Source organism: Lates calcarifer, linkage group LG9 (genome assembly GCF_001640805.2).
Source record: "Lates calcarifer isolate ASB-BC8 linkage group LG9, TLL_Latcal_v3, whole genome shotgun sequence".
In the NCBI taxonomy this organism is placed as follows: domain Eukaryota; kingdom Metazoa; phylum Chordata; class Actinopteri; family Centropomidae; genus Lates; species Lates calcarifer.
This window is the reverse complement of record NC_066841.1, coordinates 21,215,340-21,233,523: the sequence shown is the minus strand read 5'-3', so window position 1 is coordinate 21,233,523 and position 18,184 is coordinate 21,215,340. Positions and strand designations below refer to the sequence as shown.

The 18,184-nt window shown below is 42.8% G+C and overlaps 4 protein-coding genes and 1 long non-coding RNA gene across 13 annotated transcripts in view; 2 read left to right on the top strand and 3 right to left on the bottom strand.

The window, feature by feature from the left end:
- Window positions 1-18,184, top strand: part of LOC108887009 (coxsackievirus and adenovirus receptor homolog) — a 111,991-nt gene that overhangs the window by 42,176 nt on the left and 51,631 nt on the right. The gene's annotated exons all lie outside the window — the stretch shown is intronic.
- LOC108887006 (low affinity immunoglobulin gamma Fc region receptor II) overlaps window positions 1-18,184 on the bottom strand; it is a 77,612-nt gene that overhangs the window by 52,556 nt on the left and 6,872 nt on the right. For 2 of the 9 annotated variants that reach the window (XM_051072672.1, XM_051072676.1), the window contains exons 1-3: window positions 5,173-5,271; window positions 2,716-4,285; window positions 2,562-2,597 (exon numbers count right to left, since the gene is read on the bottom strand). The exons of 2 other annotated variants lie outside the window; for them this stretch is intronic. In XM_051072672.1, the coding sequence (XP_050928629.1) occupies window positions 2,562-2,597; window positions 2,716-2,746 (67 nt within the window). In that variant the 5' untranslated portion in view covers window positions 2,747-4,285; window positions 5,173-5,271. Of the gene's footprint in view, window positions 1-1,931; window positions 2,196-2,561; window positions 2,598-2,715; window positions 4,286-5,172; window positions 5,272-18,184 lie in introns of those variants that run through there. 5 more of the 9 variants (XM_051072678.1, XM_051072677.1, XM_051072673.1 and 2 more) reach the window with 4 other exon arrangements.
- On the bottom strand, window positions 6,247-8,734 carry LOC108887013 (Fc receptor-like protein 5). Its single transcript, XM_018682183.2, has 6 exons — window positions 8,586-8,734; window positions 7,994-8,029; window positions 7,190-7,453; window positions 6,865-7,110; window positions 6,634-6,789; window positions 6,247-6,511 (listed from the first exon to the last, which is right to left on the bottom strand). The coding sequence occupies exons 1-6, from the start codon at window positions 8,632-8,634 to the stop codon at window positions 6,411-6,413; spliced, it is 852 nt and encodes a 283-aa protein (XP_018537699.1). The 5' UTR covers window positions 8,635-8,734; the 3' UTR covers window positions 6,247-6,410.
- Window positions 9,493-13,398, top strand: LOC108887016 (uncharacterized). Its single transcript, XM_018682187.2, has 3 exons — window positions 9,493-9,914; window positions 11,067-11,447; window positions 11,655-13,398. Exons 1-3 carry the CDS (start codon window positions 9,830-9,832, stop codon window positions 11,897-11,899), a joined length of 711 nt encoding a protein of 236 aa, XP_018537703.1. The 5' UTR covers window positions 9,493-9,829; the 3' UTR covers window positions 11,900-13,398.
- LOC127142767 (uncharacterized) lies at window positions 15,365-18,024 on the bottom strand. The gene is made up of 3 exons (XR_007813811.1): window positions 16,928-18,024; window positions 15,793-15,885; window positions 15,365-15,395 (listed from the first exon to the last, which is right to left on the bottom strand). It is a non-coding gene; the product is annotated as an uncharacterized LOC127142767 (long non-coding RNA).

Here is an 18,184-nt window from a genome sequence, read left to right as displayed (position 1 = left end):
AACATTTGAAACAGTCCTGACTGAGTCCTAATGATCACAGACTCTCATGGAATCAGACTGAGATCAGGGGAATCTGGAGACCTGTTCAACCCCCTGAACTCCACATCATGTTCCTCAAAGTAAAACTGACTCAGAATCAGAATAAAAGCTGCTGAATCAGTCAGTAAATATCAGCTGTTTCCTGTGAGAGTGAGTGAGAGCAGGAGAACAGATGAGAACATGGTGGAAGAGCAGACTGATGTTGACTGAGTGCAGCTGCTGCAGGTCTGTCTGGTTAAAGACCAGCAGGTGGAGCTGAAACATAGTCTGACTCCAACACAAGAGACCACATCCACACTACAGAGAAATGACACTCATCATTAAAGTTAAAGTCATTAAAGCTCACAGGTTACAGGCTCTGCTGTGGGAAGCAGCAGTGATCATCTCTCAGCATCTACACATCAACACACATCCAGCAGGTTGGACTCACCCAGCAGCCTCTGGACAGATGTTCCCTCCATTCTGCAGCTGAATTGAGATCAGCAGCAGTTTGACAGACAGTAAAAACCTCCTCCTTCCTCCGTGTGTGACGCTACATGTCAGAGTGTCTGTGCTTTTCTCTGCAGCAGCTTCCAGGAAACACTTTGAGAAAAGAGGACGTGAACCCACAGACACACAGATCAGACAGACAGAGAAGATCCTCACCTTTAGTTTTATTTGATCTGAGTTTTAAAGCCTCTGAGATTCCTCTGCAGCAAATGAAATCTACACAAACATCAACAACAACACAAAGAAAGACATGTTGCTTTGTACAATACATTTGTTCTGGGTTCTGTATCATGAGCTGCTCTCACACAGCTGCTTCCATCAGAAGATTACAAGAGTTTAAAGTCAGACTGTTGCTGCTGCTCGAGTCCAACGTCCTGAGTTCAAGATCTTTCATCTACAAGTCAAACTAGAACATGTGGAGTTCCACAGGGAAGTAATCTGGGTCCTCGACTGTTTCTGACTGATCAACGACTGAAATCTGATTCCTCTTCGCTGACGACTCAAATACTTTAGCTTTGATTAAGAAAGAAAAAACACTGAAGACACTGGATCAGGTCAGAAGTGATGCTCTGTGGTGACATCATCATCATCATCATCCAATCCCTGCTCAGCCTGGGTGGGCGGGGTCATCACCATGGAGACGGGCAGGTGATTTCCTACAGTCAGAGCAGGTTAGAGAGAAAATGTAGAAGATTTATCAACTGTTAGAGACGACTGACTGACTGACTGACTGACTGACTGACTGACTGTAAGGTCAGTGAATGATTCAGAGTTTTACCTGTGGGTCTGTGTCGATATAAAGACACCATGAGGACAGTGGAGATGAAGTACGGACACAACACCACCAGGTGGAGGAGACTGAACCTGAGGAGGGAGGAGTCTGTGGTAGAGGGAGTGGTCTTGGCAGGGGGTAAGGCTGAGGCAGGGGTTGGAGTCACAGTAGGAGGTGGATCTGTGGTAGGGCCAGGACTTGGGGTCGGCAGGTTTGTGGTTGTAGGTTTTCCTGTAGAGAGAGAGTCACCTGGTCAGGTGAAGATGTGGATGAAATAAGTGTTGAAATCAAAGTGAAGCTCCTGACCTGTGACAGTGATCCAGCTGGGTGGAGACTCTCCATCACTGCTGATGTTACACTTGTAGAGGCCTTCATCAGACTTGGTAACATGGTGGATGGTCATGTGACCTGTAGGCTCAGTCCTGATGAGGGAGCCATCTTTATAGAAAGCATCTGGGAGGTTGGAGGGAGTGGTCTTTGTTTTACAGTGCAGAGTGACATCATGTCCCTCCATCACAGGGAGGACAGGACTCTGCAGGATCACTGATCCACCTCAACACAGAGACAAACTACAGCATTTCATCCATTTACACACAGCTTCATCAATACTAACTCCACAGTCTGATCTTACCAGTGACAGTGATGCTGATGATGTTACTGGTTGCTCCCTCTCTGGACTCACACCAGTAAACTCCACTGTGACCTGGGAGGATGTAGCTGATGATACAGGAAGAACCAGATGATCTTCCCCAGTCAGCTCTACATTTAGCTCTGGTTTGTCCAGTTGTGTTCCTCCACAGCCTCCATCCAGCAGAGCTGTCGTCCTCCTCACAGCTCAGAGAGACAGAGTCTCCTTTAAAAAACTGAGATCTGCTGGGACTCACAGTCAGACGAGCTGAGGGTTGAAATGAAAAAGTGCTGAAAGTTTTTCTGGTTGTCAAACAAACACAAAGCTCAAACAGCTTGTGTGACTGTTTCTCTGAAGCTGGAGCAAAGAGTAAAGACACTGATGTTCAGCTGATGAACAGCTGCTCATTTAATGCTGCAGAGTTCAGTGTCTCAGACTGGAAAGATGTTCTCAGAGTTTTTCAGCAACATATGAGTCAACATGTGAAGCCTATCAACATGAAAACACTTGAAATGATCTTCATTGTCTTTTCCAGCTTTTTCTCTCAGAGTTCTCTACTGAAAGCATCAGTTCTAATGAGGAAGAATCCTGAGGATGAACAGATGGAAACAGAGACAGAACAAGTTTACTGACCTTGGTTTGTTGAGCAGATCAGCAGTGAGCTCACAACTACAGAGAAATGACACTCAGGTTACTGTGAGCTTTAATGACTGCTCTGCTGTGGGAAGCAGCAGTGATCATCTCTCAGCATCTACACATCAACACACATCCAGCAGGTTGGACTCACCCAGCAGCCTCTGGACAGATGTTCCCTCCATTCTGCAGCTGAACTGAGATCAGCAGCAGTTTGACAGACAGTAAAAGCCTCCTCCTTCCTCTGTGTGTGACGCTACATGTCAGAGTGTCTGTGCTTTTCTCTGCAGCAGCTTCCAGGAAACACTTTGAGAAAAGAGGACGTGAACCCACAGACACCACAGATCACATGGTTAAAACCACTGATAGAGCAGGTGTTAAAATTAATTTTATGTGACCCCATTAGAGTCTTCTAAATCATTTGATGTCCAAACAACTATGAACAACAGCAGTGCAGTGGTATATACACAGGTACATGATGTATACTCACTCCTTGCTGTATATCTACGTAAAAATTTCTCCAGATAATCAGGTTACAGTCTGTGTTGCCCACTGCAAACAGAGACTTTTCTTCCCTGACCTTATCCTGTCCCAGGCACTGCGTCTTCCCAGTTGCTTCTGGGTGAGCACCAAACCCAAGAACCAACAACAATGACCAAAGCAGAAACATTTCCAGAAGGAGACAAAGAGACAAACATAAGGATGAGAGATGATCTTACACTGTTGGCTTCTGCACTACAAAGATACTCAGGGAATGAAGAACCATGTGTTTCCAAATGTAATATGAGTCAAGAAAATGACTTTCCTTTATCTTTTATCGAACCTTACATGGGCTTGGACTCAGTAAAGACATTAAGTCATTAACAACTTTGTAATGGTCATTGATGATGGTCAACATTGTGCAATGCTCTTTGTATACCTGTCCAAAACATTTGACTCTATTCTGAGCCATCAAACATACCTGGCACTGGGCCTCAAGCAAGAACATTGTTGTATTCCTAAACTGGTGAATGAGACAATTTATCTTAAACCAGATATTAAAAGCGAGTGTGTTGATGCAAGTGGTTGTTACATGAAGCCAATTGTGTCACACTCTATGCAGATGATACAGTCCTATATTGTGATGGTTAGACTATAGGCCTTTCTGTAGTTCTTTGGTTATGTCTTCAAAGAGCGATCATACTTTTTAAAAGTTCTTTACTTTATTGCAAGGCTGTAAAATGTTCAACTCAGTGCCCATGAATATTCAGACAAGAGGGGGTGGGGGTCATATCAGACTAGAAAGCCAAATCCATTGAGACACCTGAAACAGAGAACAGAGGAAAAGTCTCCTGACAGCAAAATAAGAAAAGAGGGCCCCTACACACAAAGGCCAAAGAACTAGCTCTGAAAATATCTTAACAAAGCAAAGACAAAACACTGTGCAGCTGATGTAGAGAACCTGTTGTTTTTAGAACTGATTTAAAGTTGGAAAAAAACTTGGGTTAGTTTCTGATCAAAGGTGATTATTCTTCTTGTTTGCTTTTACATAAAAATGAAACGAACTGAGAGAGAAGTTTGTACTGTGTCAGTAGGAAGTTTGACTGACACTAAAGGTCTGTGTGTTTCTGTCATTGGATCAGGTCAGAAGTGATGCTCTGTGGTGACATCATCATAGTCATCATCCAATCCCTGCTCAGCCTGGGTGGGTGGGGTCATCACCATGGAGATGGGCAGGTGGTTTCCTACAGTCAGAGCAGGTTAGAGAGAAAATGTAGAAGATTTATCAACTGTTAGAGACGACTGACTGACTGACTGACTGACTGACTGACTGACTGTAAGGTCAGTGAATGATTCAGAGTGTTACCTGTGGGTCTGTGTCGATATAAAGACACCATGAGGACAGTGGAGATGAAGTACGGACACAACATCACCAGGTAACGGACCAATATGAACATGAGGTGGAGGAGGTTTGAGGTAGAAAGTGAAGCTGTGGTAGGGCCAGGAGCTGGGGCTCCAGAAGTTAAGATAAGACCGTTGACTTCAGACTGTTGATTTTAAACCTTTGAATTTGTTTGGATTATATTTTGAGACTGTCCTGGTTTGTGGTTCCCTGATGGTGAAACCAGCTTTATAATACTATCAGAGCTGGAGAGTCTTTCTCTGTCCTCAAGAGTCTGTTGAAGACTCGTCTCTTCGGAGACCACCTCCTCTCTTGACACCTCTAACACCCTGACATGCAGAACTAACACTTCAGTGCCTCTTTTTAAAGCGGTAGTCCTTGTGACGGAGATTAAAGACAGAATGCTTCAGTTGGAGCCGTAGAATTAAAGATCTCCTGACTTTTAGTCCAACTACACCGGATTCTACATTTTCTATAAAGCAACTGTATTGTCTCCCTTTAAGAAAACTCAGCAGAAGTATTTTATCAGCTGAAAGAATCAGATCCTGTCAAAGTAACATCCTCATTAACTGTTTGACTCAAACCTGCAGACTAGGGTTCACACACAGACATAACAGTGACGTAAAACCCAAATGTTATGAGACAACAGGACCCCAGTCTGATCTGAAATATCTGAAGTTATCATTCACACCACAGCCCACAAAAAAAACACACGGCGACTGGACTTACAGATCAGACACAGCAGAGATGTTTCCTCCATCTTGTTTCCTGGTATAATGAGACCAACACTCTGTGTTGTGCTAGGTTGAGAAAGCCCCTCGTCTTTCCTGCGTCTCTGGCGGTCTGAGCTGTGGTTTACTCTGCCAGCAGCTACAGGTTGTTTAGTTCATTTAAAATGATTATTTTTGCTTTCAAGAGAATCAGAAGCAGGAACAGCAACAGCCAACCAGAACATCACTACTGTACCTTTGTGGTGCATTCACTGACAGTTAAACTAACACCGATGTATGTTTGTGTGTTTACAGGACAAGCTCAGGGAGCCAGGACTCAAGTTTGAAATGATTTAAATGATAGGTTGATCATTTTTGGAAACAATTCATTTTATAAATAGATTAAAATGATTGTGGACATATCTGTAGATGAGAGGGTGTAGTTGGCAGGAAGCGAGGAGGAGGAGGTGATGTTCACATGTCCGAGAGCTTCTCTCAGTTTTAACCACTGAAATGTGGTCAGGAAGAGACAGACTGCTGCAGAGCAAAGAGCAGGTGCTGCAGTCTCTCTGGATCTTAATCAGAATCATAGGATTTTCTCTTCTCTTTTCTTTGAATGTAATACTGTGTTTCTGAAGAACATATAGATTTTATATCAGGTGTTATAAGTCTCCTGATTCACTCTGCTCTGTGGCTTTTTAGTCCCACCTACTGACTAAATTAGTAAGCAACATCAGCCACAACACTAAACCTCTGACAGGTGAAGTGAGTAACAGATTTGTTTACAGTACAAGACAACAGCACCCCCCAGTGGCCTCCCCCGGCAGGACAATGCTCCAACCACAGCACACAACCTGCTCAGAAATGTCTCGAGGAACACAACAAAGCCCAGAGTGTCGACCTGGTCTCCAAACTCTCCAGATCCCAATCTGATCCAGCATCTGAGGGATGATCTGGGGCAAACCAGGTCCACAGAGGCCCCACTCTACAACTCACTGGATCAGACTGGGATGTGGGGAGCCTGGCTGATGTGCAGACTGATGTGCAGACACACACAGTGACACAGTGTGGAAATGATTAACACAGGACCTCATTTAGACTAAAGAGGTTTTATACAGAGGAACAAAGACAAAGCAACAGTCTGACGTTCATGAAGCTGTGATTTTAAAGCAACACAATGTAACTAAACTGAGAGAGCAGTCAGTAACACTTCAGCCTCGTTTAAGAAAGAGGAAACACTGAAGACATTGGATCAGGTCAGAAGTGATGCTCTGTGGTGACATCATCATCATCATCATCCAATCCCTGCTCAGCCTGGGTGGGTGGGGTCATCACCATGGAGACGGGCAGGTGATTTCCTACAGTCAGAGCAGGTTAGAGAGAAAATGTAGAAGATTTATCAATTGTTAGAGACGACTGACTGACTGACTGACTGACTGACTGACTGACTGTAAGGTCAGTGAATGATTCAGAGTGTTACCTGTGGGTCTGTGTCGATATAAAGACACCATGAGGACAGTGGAGATGAAGTACGGACACAACACCACCAGGTGGAGGAGACTGAACGTGAGGAGGGAGGAGTCTGTGGTAGGAGGTGGAGCTGAATCAGAGGGTGGATCTGTGGTTAAAGATTCACCTGTAGAGAGAGAGTCACCTGGTCAGGTGAAGATGTGGATGAAATAAGTGTTGAAATCAAAGTGAAGCTCCTGACCTGTGACAGTGATCCAGCTGGGTGGAGACTCTCCATCACTGCTGATGTTACACTTGTAGAGGCCTTCATCAGACTTGGTAACATGGTGGATGGTCATGTGACCTGTAGGCTCAGTCCTGATGAGGGAGCCATCTTTATAGAAAGCAGCTGGGAGGTTGGAGGGAGTGGTCTTTGTTTTACAGTGCAGAGTGACATCATGTCCCTCCATCACAGGGAGGACAGGACTCTGCAGGATCACTGATCCACCTCAACACAGAGACAAACTACAGCATTTCATCCATTTACACACAGCTTCATCAATACTAACTCCACAGTCTGATCTTACCAGTGACAGTGATGTTGATGATGTTACTGGTTGCTCCCTCTCTGGACTCACACCAGTAAACTCCACTGTCCAATGGGACGATGTGGCCGATCAAACAGGAGGAACCAGCTGATCTTCCCCACCCAGCTCCACACTCAGCTCTGGTTTGTTTGGCCGTCTTCCTCCTCAGCCTCCATCCAGCAGAGCTGTCGTCCTCCTCACAGCTCAGAGAGACAGAGTCTCCTTCAAACATCTGAGAGCTGCTGGGACTCACAGTCAGACGAGCTGAGAGGAAGAGAAGATGAATTTATTCTGGGTGGTTTGTCAGTGCTCATCTTAAATCTCATCCCTGTATTGTTTAGGATCTTCGTCCTCAGCTGTAACTTCTCTTTCTACACAGAACAGAGACAGTCTCAGTGTATTTGTTGTTGCTATGTTTGTCTTTAAAGTTTCGAGTCTGAAGTTGAGTGTCTGAGTTCAGTCTGTTCGACTGTCAGATGACCTCAGGTTGAGTTATGAGTCTTTACTTTCAGAAGTCGAGTTTCAGAACCTCGTCTGGTCTCGTTGTTTCTCTCCAGAGTTTTATTTTCTCTGTTGTGGTGTTTCGATGGTCTCCTCTGTGTGTTTTGTGGTCTTTTGTCTGCTGCACTGTCAGAGGGTCTGAGCACTAACGAATTCAACAATGGAAATAATCCTGACTTATCTATTGATGACTAATCATCTGTTTTATAACAAATCCTTAACCTCCTGAAATGTGCACTAATGGATGTAAAATTAGTCACATCTAACACACTGGTTAAAGTCAGTTGAGAGGCGTTTACTGACCTTGGGCTGTTCTGCAGCAGAGCAGTGAGGTCAGAACTAGAGAGAGAAATGAGACTCGGGTCAGTTTAAGATTAGAAACAACTCGGAGAACTGAGAAACCAGACAGACAGACAGACAGACTCTAAGAACCAGAGACATGATCTACAGTATCTCAGCTGAATGCATCAGGTTCCAACAGAAAACAGACTCCAGCTGTGTTCAGATGTATTTGACTGTGTTGTCAGTCATCATCTGTTTGTCCACAGGAGATAGAGCTGTCAACAAACAAACAACAATTCAACAAACAAACACACAGCTGCTTTTACAGGGTATAACTGCTACATACAGAGATCTAAAATAAAGTGTTGGCAAATCTTTTCTTCTTTTACAAATAAAAAAATACCTCATGTACATGTTTAATGTGATACCAGCAGAGTTTAGACGTCTTTGTTTATTTTCATGGGATCAGACGTTTGTTCAGTCGTTACGTCTCAGTGGTTAAAAAGTACCTGTGTTTACCTCCGTCAGCTTCGTCCTCTCTGTCAGATGTTTTCTAACATTCAGACGTTTTCAGTCAGAATGAATAAATCAGACAGAACAGGTTTGTACTCACAGAGCAGACACTGAAGAGATGCTCCGTCCATTCTGCCGCTCAGCGCCATGAGTCCACTTCCTCTGTGCAGGTCACTGAGGAGGTTTGAACTGAAACAGGTAAAGCACGAGTTCACATGTTCTTTTAAACCTCGGGTTTTTCTTGCTGTGATCGTTCCTCCTCTTCACACTGGACACAGGAAATTATCTTTAGAAATGTTTGAGGGGCTTTATTGGACTTTTCTAACAGAGGATTTAAAAGAATGACAATTTTTTAAATTTGTCACCATGTATGAGGCTTTTAATACACACACACACACACACACACATGCACAGGGGACTGATACAGGATAAAAAAGGAGACGAAACCTTTGACCTCTGACCTCTGACCACCAGAATCAGATCAGTTCACCTGAGCCCAGGTGAACATTTGTATCAGGGCACCGCTGAGACGTCACATTCACAGACACACAACCTGACTACACAACACCACAGCTGTCTGAAAGGAAAAAATACAGTTAAAGTCAAATGAACTTTAAATGAAAGCAGCAGCTCCAGTTACTCGGCTGCTCTCTCTTTGAAATATCAGACACCTTCCTGTAAGTGGTTCAACAGAGTCAGAGTGAACAGATGATGCAGTGATACTGTAACTACACTGACTGTGGTTCTATCAGTGTTACTGCAGCGTTCACTGTGCATCACTGCGTAGATCTGGCTCTCTGCTGACATCTGGTGGTGAAACACAAAACAACACCTTTCTGTGATCCAACCTGACTTCCTGAAAGTCACGTGATGCAGACACAGAGAGAGACAGACACACACACACACACAGAATATGATTGAGAACATAGGTTATTAAACATTTAATTAATCTGATCATTTTTCCATGTAGATTAATAAAATACTAATTACAGGTTTTGAGAGTAACTGTGGCAACAGTCTTTTTGTTGTGTTTACTGTCGGTAGGATTATTCAGACTCATTTTTCATTGATATTTGACCACAGCTGTAACATCATGACTCTGCCTGTTTTCACTGCTCCCTCACATTCAGTTCTAACTTACACTTGTAGCCCTTATTGCTGACACATGGAGTGTGTCTCTTTAAAATGATGCTGGACTTTACGGGGATTCCCTGGACCAGTGAATGCAGCACCTCCATCCTCCTCTCTCTCTCACACCCTCAGTCTACTGTGCAGCAGCAGCATCACTGGAATCAGCATCAGCATCAGCAGCATCCGTGGACCAGGGCGCGACTCTGAGCTGATATGCTCCTCTCTTCCCTCATGGCTCCTTCTTTTCTACTCTTATCACATGTTTTGATCCTTTTCGTCCTCGTCCATGCCTCTGAAGGTAAGCGTGTGTGGAGGATGGTGTTCGTCCACTTTTTATTCTTATTCTGACAGAGGTGAAAGTGAAACTAGATGCAGAGTTTCTCTGCTGTTCTCTGGTCAGTTTTTCCAGAGGGAGATCCTTTTCTTTTCTCGTGGCTTCTCTCACTGTGACACTGTTGTTATAATGTAAATGTATTTTTGTTGCCTGAATACACATGTATGAAATTCACTGTGTCTTATCTGTACGTCGGTCAGTTAGAGAAGATCCTGACTGAACTGACTTTACTGATGTCAAACCCTCCAGGAAGAGGCTGTTGGGAAAGTTTAACCACAGGTGTGTGAACACATTAATGTTCAACAGGTGTTGATATTTAGTCCACTCAGTGGAGGATGTTTATCAGCTGAGACAGACAGACAGACAGAGGAGTCTGGGTGTGTCCTACACCAAAGTGAAACTGAAACTAAAAGGAAACTAAATGAAGTCTCTGGTCGATATTTAAACCTCCACATTCATGATCCTGTGTGTTTTTCTGGTTTGTTTTTTTCTGTCTGTGCAGTGATGAATCCACAGAGCTGTCCGTGGTCCTGAAGCAGCCAAGACTCCAGACTCCTCTGGTTTAGTCTGTGTGTGTGTGTGTGTGTGTGTGTGTGTGTGTGTGGTGATCTCATCACCCCCCTCCCCCTGTAGTATTTTCTTTAACACCTGTAGAGAGTGTGGAGGTGACACGGCTCAGACAATGAACTGAATGCTTGTGTATTTATTGCTATTGTCCGACTTTGTGTTTTTATTACTGTGTTGGACGAGTCTGTTAAAGACTCAAAATGGAGGATGGAGGAACCCAGTTTCCCAGGATCCTTCACCTTTCAGCACCTGCAGCTACCATTGATCACTGTGTCACCGGCTGATAAAACCATTTGTCTCTTGTCCACAACAGGAGCTGTCTGACCTCTGACCTCTGACCTCTATGAGGCCTTCCTAAAGTAAACTGATAATCATGAGACTTTATTACTGAACAGTCATTATTCCTTTTAGGGTGGTGCTCCCAAGAAGGAATAATATGAATTAAATCCTATTATTTTATGTAATAATTAATTACTTTACTTTTTAGACATGACAACAGTGAATGAACTGAAGAATAAAGAAGCTTTTTACTGTTTTGGTTTTTTTTAGATCTAAGAGGTAACATGCGAGAGGTAAAGGTAAAGGCGGGAGAGGAAGTCACTCTGGAGTGTCAGGGTCCTACCCACGCTCCCATAGAGGTCCTGAAGTGGATCAGACCAGACCTGATGTCAGACCGGGGGTTAGAGGGCTATGTCTTCTTCTATCGAGATGAACGGTCTCATGAATCCTACCATCATCAGCTGTTCGTGGGCCGAGTAGAACTGAGAGACCCGGAGATGAAGGACGGAGACGTGTCTCTGATTCTGAGGAACGTCAGCACCAACGACACTGGAAGATACGAGGGTCACGTGTCGGTGAGCAACACAGGACGCAGGAAGAGAGCCCAGTCTGAGCTCTGGTGTGTCATCAAGCTGACCGTCGAAGACCCAGGTGAGTTAAAGACCTACGTGAACCACAGAATGAAACTGAATCCAGCACAAGGAAACCTCTTGCATTTCTAATTTTAGGTGCAACTGAAGTAAAATGAATAAGAACACCTCTTTGGTTTGATAGATGAAAAACCAGTAGATTAATCCAGTATGAAAACAGTGATGACAGTTCCCTGTCGGTGCCTCACACCTGTTCTCTTCTCTGCAGGTCCAACACATGAAGAAACCTGGTTCAGACAAATCGCTCAGGTCCTGGGGCTGGAAGAAAACCACCTGCTTTATGTTTTAGTTTCTGTTGCTGTTGTTGTGATTCTTCTGACTGGACTTTGTTGCGCAGTAATCAAGAAATATAAGAATCACAGTCAGAACTATGGACCCTCAATGCAGGAGTCTGAAGAGATGGCTATGAAGGCCCAAGACCCTTGTAGTTGTGATAGTCGGTCACACTGCTAACATCTGGAAAAATGTCTCTGTTGGACCTCCATTCTGTTTGAGTTGCTCTGGTCTCACTGTGTACAGTTTCTTTAATATGCTGAGAAGAAGCTAGTGGATAAAATGTTGATCTTTGATGCATCATCTGAACTCTTCACCGGTTTACTTTACTTCAGTGTTGTACTCAAGGTGAGCCATCATCCAAACAAATGAATAACAAGAGGGAAGCTTCAAAGTTCAGAATCCATCTGCTGAGAAAACAGGGGAGCAGCAGCCATCATCTTCCTCTCATTCTCTGATTCAGACACAGATAACGAAGTGGAAACTACAGAGAAAACTCTGGACAGTCCAAAGCTGATGTGGATAAGTGGAGTGAAAAGTGAAAAGGCCCATCATCCAATCAGAGAGAGAGCTTTAGCAAGTCCTTTAGTTTGGAATGGGTTTAAAAAACTGTAACATCAAACTCAATTGTACAAAGACTTTCTCGTTGCACACAGTGAACTGTCAGATGTGCATGTCTTAACGTCTTTTTTTGCCAGATGCCACTTTCAAACTTTGATTTCAGGCCAAAGCAAAGTCCTGGAAGCTTTCCAGTAAGCTAAGGTGCCTCTTCTTTTCTGTGTTAAACCAGACCTGGATCTTTCCCTGACCCGAACCAGGAGCTGTGAGAGTCTGAACAGAACCAGGAAACTATTTCATAAAGCTGGAGTCTCTACAGGTGGATGATTGCTGCAAGATTTCCTCATTACGTCGACAGTAAAATGATCCGGTCGTAATGTGTCATTATTTATTGTTATTGTATGTAAGAAAACCTAATTCTACCAAAGTCTACTAAAATAATATTGTAGAATTATTCCTAATGAGATAACACCTGTGTAGTTTAGAACACATGAATCAATATAAAATAACATTATATATGTTACCAAAACCTGAATGTATCATGTGCAGTAACAAAGGTTCCACTGCTCTGCATGGCTACACACCCTGAACACTGGACGTTCTGCTGCATCATTGACTATTATTGTTCAGAGGTGGATTTATATTTATATTATATTCATAATTAATATAATTAATATAAATAACATTCACTGTATCATCACCTGATACTGAAGGCCACTGGTTCTCCTGCATGTTTGGAAAGGGAAGGGTACTTACTTACTTCAGATTGTCAAACCATCTATCATGTTTTAAAGATGAATGTTTTTCTTACTGTGATTATTTGTGGTGTCATATCCAGTCTGCTTTTTAACAAGTGTGGTTGTCTTCAACTTCTAACTGTCGTCTCAATAAACTGCTGGTCAAACTTTGTAATATTCCCAAACAGAGCTGCAGGAGGAGAGAGAATACGACAGTGTGTTTAACGGTCTCACCTCATATTTTCAGACATACAGTCTCTATATAGTGTAGTGTATAGTGTATGCCACTGAGTCAGTCTACTTCTGGATCAAAACATGTACAGGACTCCTCAGCAGCCAATGAGAACATGGAGGGGGTTTGAGAGTGTATGACGTTTGAAGAATAAAGAATAATCAATTACCTTTAAAACCCTACAGGAGTATTTTATGAAGTATGGCTCCATTACACAAAAACATGAGTGTTCAAGTCAATATTTGTTCTAGTAGCACATTAATGAGGAAGTGTTCCTCCTTTTTGACTGTGGCTGAATCGAAAATTACACAATCAGTGATACACACCTGAAATAAACTCTATGAATGGTTTGTAAAAGGCTGCAGGTGCAGTGTGGAGGACAAAGATCTGGATCCATTCCTTTATCTGAATGAGACAGAATGAACTTTGTTTGGATAAATTTTGGGATTTTCAGTCACACTGTTGAGCAGGTCGGCCATGAAGCAGGAGGCTCCCACCACGGTAATTTATCCTGGGTAAATGTGAGACAGACCTGCTGATACAGGAGAGCCAGGATATGAGGGAGGATATAGGCTGCTTCTGAGTGCAGCTTCTTTTTTCGACCACTGGGGGCAGCAGAAACAAGCTGTGAACAAAACACTAACATATCAGGTGCAGCAGCAACAGAGCACACGATCACTCACATAGAGTGGTGCTTGTGTCCACATGATGAATCTAAGTCCAGTATTCCCTCTCTTTTAGCTCTGTTTTAGTCTCTAATAACTCCTGAGAGAAATCTCTGGCTCTAAAAGCTCCACTATGTTCACCAGCTGCTCTCTGACTGTGTCTGTCTGCTGTTTGCTGCTGAGCAGGTAGAGGACAGAGGCTTTTTACAGCTGTTTCTCTGAAAACAGCTGCCTGCTGCGACTGAAAACAACTCTGAGAGTAGTGAGAGTCAACTTTTACGCAGATGACACTCTAATTATACAAAAATGCAGTATTATGTTTACAGGGTGGCGGGATAATACTACCGGTTTAATCAATTCCCACTACCTCTGTCTGGAAAACTGATAAAGGGTGTGTTAGATTTACAGTAAATGATCAAGCATTGATAATAATCATAACACTGGCAGCACTGGTTAACTCATGCATCAACTTTCAGTGCAGCAGACAACATTGCAAGTCTATCAGACGATCCTGCGTGCTGAAAAATTATGCTCAAGGGATAACCACTGTATTAAAAGGTGATACCAAATGGTTCCTGATCAAGCTTTCCTTGATATTAGATCAATAAATTATCAGTATTTGGATCAAATTTAGAAGATACAGTTGTGTCAGATACATATTTAATCAACATTCAGTATAGTATAGACAGGTATCAGATCTGATTCAGTATTAGTAGATAATCAATACCAAGTGAAGTCAGGCCAAAAAAACCTGATGGGTACATCCCTAATTTAAGCAGCTACTGAATTAAATGAGGAATTTCTTGATGTTTCACGAATTAATGAATCAAACTCTTCACACAAACACTCTGTACTGAAGCCTTTTCTGTGCAAAGTTTCCAACCGCTGAACAATGTTTCTGCTCTTTATAGTCTGCCGTTGTGGTTTTATCTATGTTTGTTCTTGTTATCTTCACTGAACAGAGGTGTGGATCGGTGTTAGCCACAACCAAAACGAAACAAGTCAAATTTTCCATCTCACAGCTTCATGAAACCCACAGAACCACACGACAACAACAACTAATGAGACTAAAGTTTATTGATCCTGCAGAGAAACCAGATCACTGCTGCAGGAACAAGAGCAGGCTCCAAAAAACAGACATTATAAATAACAACACAAAATAATGACTTCATTAACCAGTAAACTAATGGCAGGTATCATCAGATTCTGGTAAACAGGAATGAATAAATGAAAGGACGATAACAAGTAACATTGTAACCTTCTGAAACACTGAGAACTATGTGGACTTGTTGTTTGTCTCTGTAGCTGCATGAGGTTAATTTAGTGAGAACAAGACACACAACATATAAAATGAGTGTAGTTTGGTGTGAGAGGCTGTGGTGAGCAGTTACAGTCAGCAGGAGGACGTCAGTGGGTGGACCGGTGTGAAGGAGTGAAGGTCTACCTCAGTGAAGAGTAGACCACCTCTGGTTCTGGTGGACACGCTAAATAAAAACACACAGTTCAGATAATATGAGACACAGTAACTCAGCACAAAAATAACCCTGTGTTAATTAACATATCTGGAACTATATCTGAAAACTGGAGGGAAAAACACAGGAAGGAAGTAAAACAGCAACAGACAGCAAAGGTAAGTCATTTCAAAACAAAACAGGAAGTAACGGAGTCCAGGACGGAGGTGACACAGAAACTACAACTGGTTTGTCTTGGTGTTTTATCGTCTTTCTTTTGGAGAGATATCAGAGGACTGATATCCATCTCATCACTGGGCTATAAATATGAGGAGGTAATGGGTCAGGATTGCTTAGCTTAGCTTAGCATGAAGACTTGAACCCTGGTTCAGTCCGAAGGTCAAAGGTCAAACACACAGAGCAGCTGTACCTTTCATCTTTGGTTTTTTGTCTTTGATGTTGATTTGTCCATAACTGACGTCTTCTCTTGTCACTGCTGAGTAGACTGCAGCTGGATCACTCTCTGGAGGAGAAAACACAGATCAATCAGTCAATCACTCAATCAATCAATCAATAATAAAACGTTCATTTACTGCACTACTAGGACAAATATTTAAATTATTTTTCATGGAGCAATGTAGAGAGATTGTGTGTCAGTGTTCAGACGCCAAAGAGAACCTTGCACAGGTTTAACAGAGTATGTGATGACCTGTGGATGAGGACAGGACTTTAGAAATGTCTGCAGTTTCTTTTCTTCCTAACACCTCTACTGTGAACAACCAAGGAGCAGCTGTTCATCAGAAACAGGAAGCTGGACGACCACAGAGCTGCACAATTCTATTAAAACAGGCTGAAGCTTCTGACCACAAGGTACAAAACAGACACACAGTCACACCATATACACGACAACATTAGACACAGTATAAAACATGCGATGACCACATCAGTTTCAGTCACAGTTCGCTGGAAGAATCAGGAGGAAGTTGCTGCTGTGGTTTTACTACAAACCGTCAGCTTTACTCAGGTCAGTTTGAAATTGTTTCTGCACCGTTTTCTCTCTCAAGTACTTCAAACATCAGCAGTAAAAGTACTTCATTGTGCAGTAACTGTAACTGGAGCTGCTTTTAACTACATCAGATACTGTTAGATGATTTAATCCATTGGTTCCCAACCTAGGGGAGGGTCGTCTGATTCATTTTCATGTTTTCACAGCAGGAAGGATCTGGGTTTGAACCCTGATTCTCTCTGGGCTTTTCTGTGGGTCCAGTTCAGATTGAATGGACATAAACGAGAGGACATGAGGACGTCTGCAGGAGATTTAACCCTGTGCGTCAGTATTCAGACACAACGAGGACTTTACGTGTCCATGAGAGACCTGCAGGTTTAACAGAGTATCTGACGACAGGTTTTAACACCTCTGCTGTGAATGACCTCACTCTGAATATAAGTGTTCATCAGAAACAGGAAGCTGGACGACAACAAAACTGTTTGTTTCTATTAAAACAAGATGATGCATTTCACCACAAAGTACAAAACAGACTAACACATTGTCACACTTAACACACCTTATCATCAGATCACGCTGTGTTCACAGACCACACCAGCTTCAGTCACAGCTTAGACTGGAATCAACAGGAAGAAGCTGCTGCTGTGGTTTTTACAATAACATTTAAAATAAACTGCACAATTATCATCTTTAATAACGGTCAGTCTGAGGATCTCTGGTGTTTAACAGGTGGTAGGAAGCTCTGCCTGACAGACTGAACTCTGGGTAAAAACACACAGAGGTAAATGTTTCTCCTGTTCGACCAGAGGTCACATGTCTGATTTCAGGTGTGTGTGTTGGTTTAGTGTTTTCCAGCTGATTGCTCCTGCTGGTGGGAAGCTGTTGAGGGCTCTCAGCCTTTAAAACATTTTTTCCTGGAGAGCACTTTGTCACTTCTGTTTTTAAAGACAGTTTGTCTGTTTATTGGCTTGAACCCTCGATGGCGTACGTATGATCACCACCAGCTGTGGTGGATCATGTGACCAAACTGCTGCCATGAACCACAACAGAGAATCCAACAGTTTGTACGACTGTATGTCCACTAACAACACAACAAAGTTCACAGCTACATGTTTTAAAGCAGAATTTCCATGTTACAGTTTTTTTCTGCTGCTGTGGAAGATAAAAAGAGACCTGACACATGTGAAGAGGTTTTATCTGAATCGGAAAATTGAATGACCGCAGATCAAAACAAGTCGATGTGTTCACCACAGGACAAACATGTCAGTGTGTAACACAAACACAATCAGTCCTGGTTTAAATGTGTCACATAACAGACATGAATGTGTAAAGTTCTAAACTCGATGTTTTCTGTCTTTAGTCTAATAATATCTCTGCAGTGAAACATGTGCAGGTTGAGCAGAAACAGGAAACTGGACGACCACAGAGCTGTTAGCTTCTGTTGACTGATTCACTGCAGGGTACAAACACACAGCGGAAGAACTTTGGCCCATTTCCTCTTTAATATCCTGCTTCAAGTCTTGTTTAATGTGTAAGTGTGTGTGTGTCTGCTTCTTTATGTCTATTAGAGTTAAACAATGAACAGAAGCTTTAAAAATAATAATCAATTGATAAATGAATCCATTGATGAATCTATAAAGGAGGAGGAGGAGGACCTGATGGGAGCTGCCTCTGCTCAAACACCACTAACCATCATAAACACCTGTGTACCTGTGACACCACTCTACAGAGAGAATAACATAGACCCAAGACAAAACAAATCCAGCTTCAGCACCACAGACAGCTCCTCATCAATCAGCAGAGTCTGAGTCTGAGT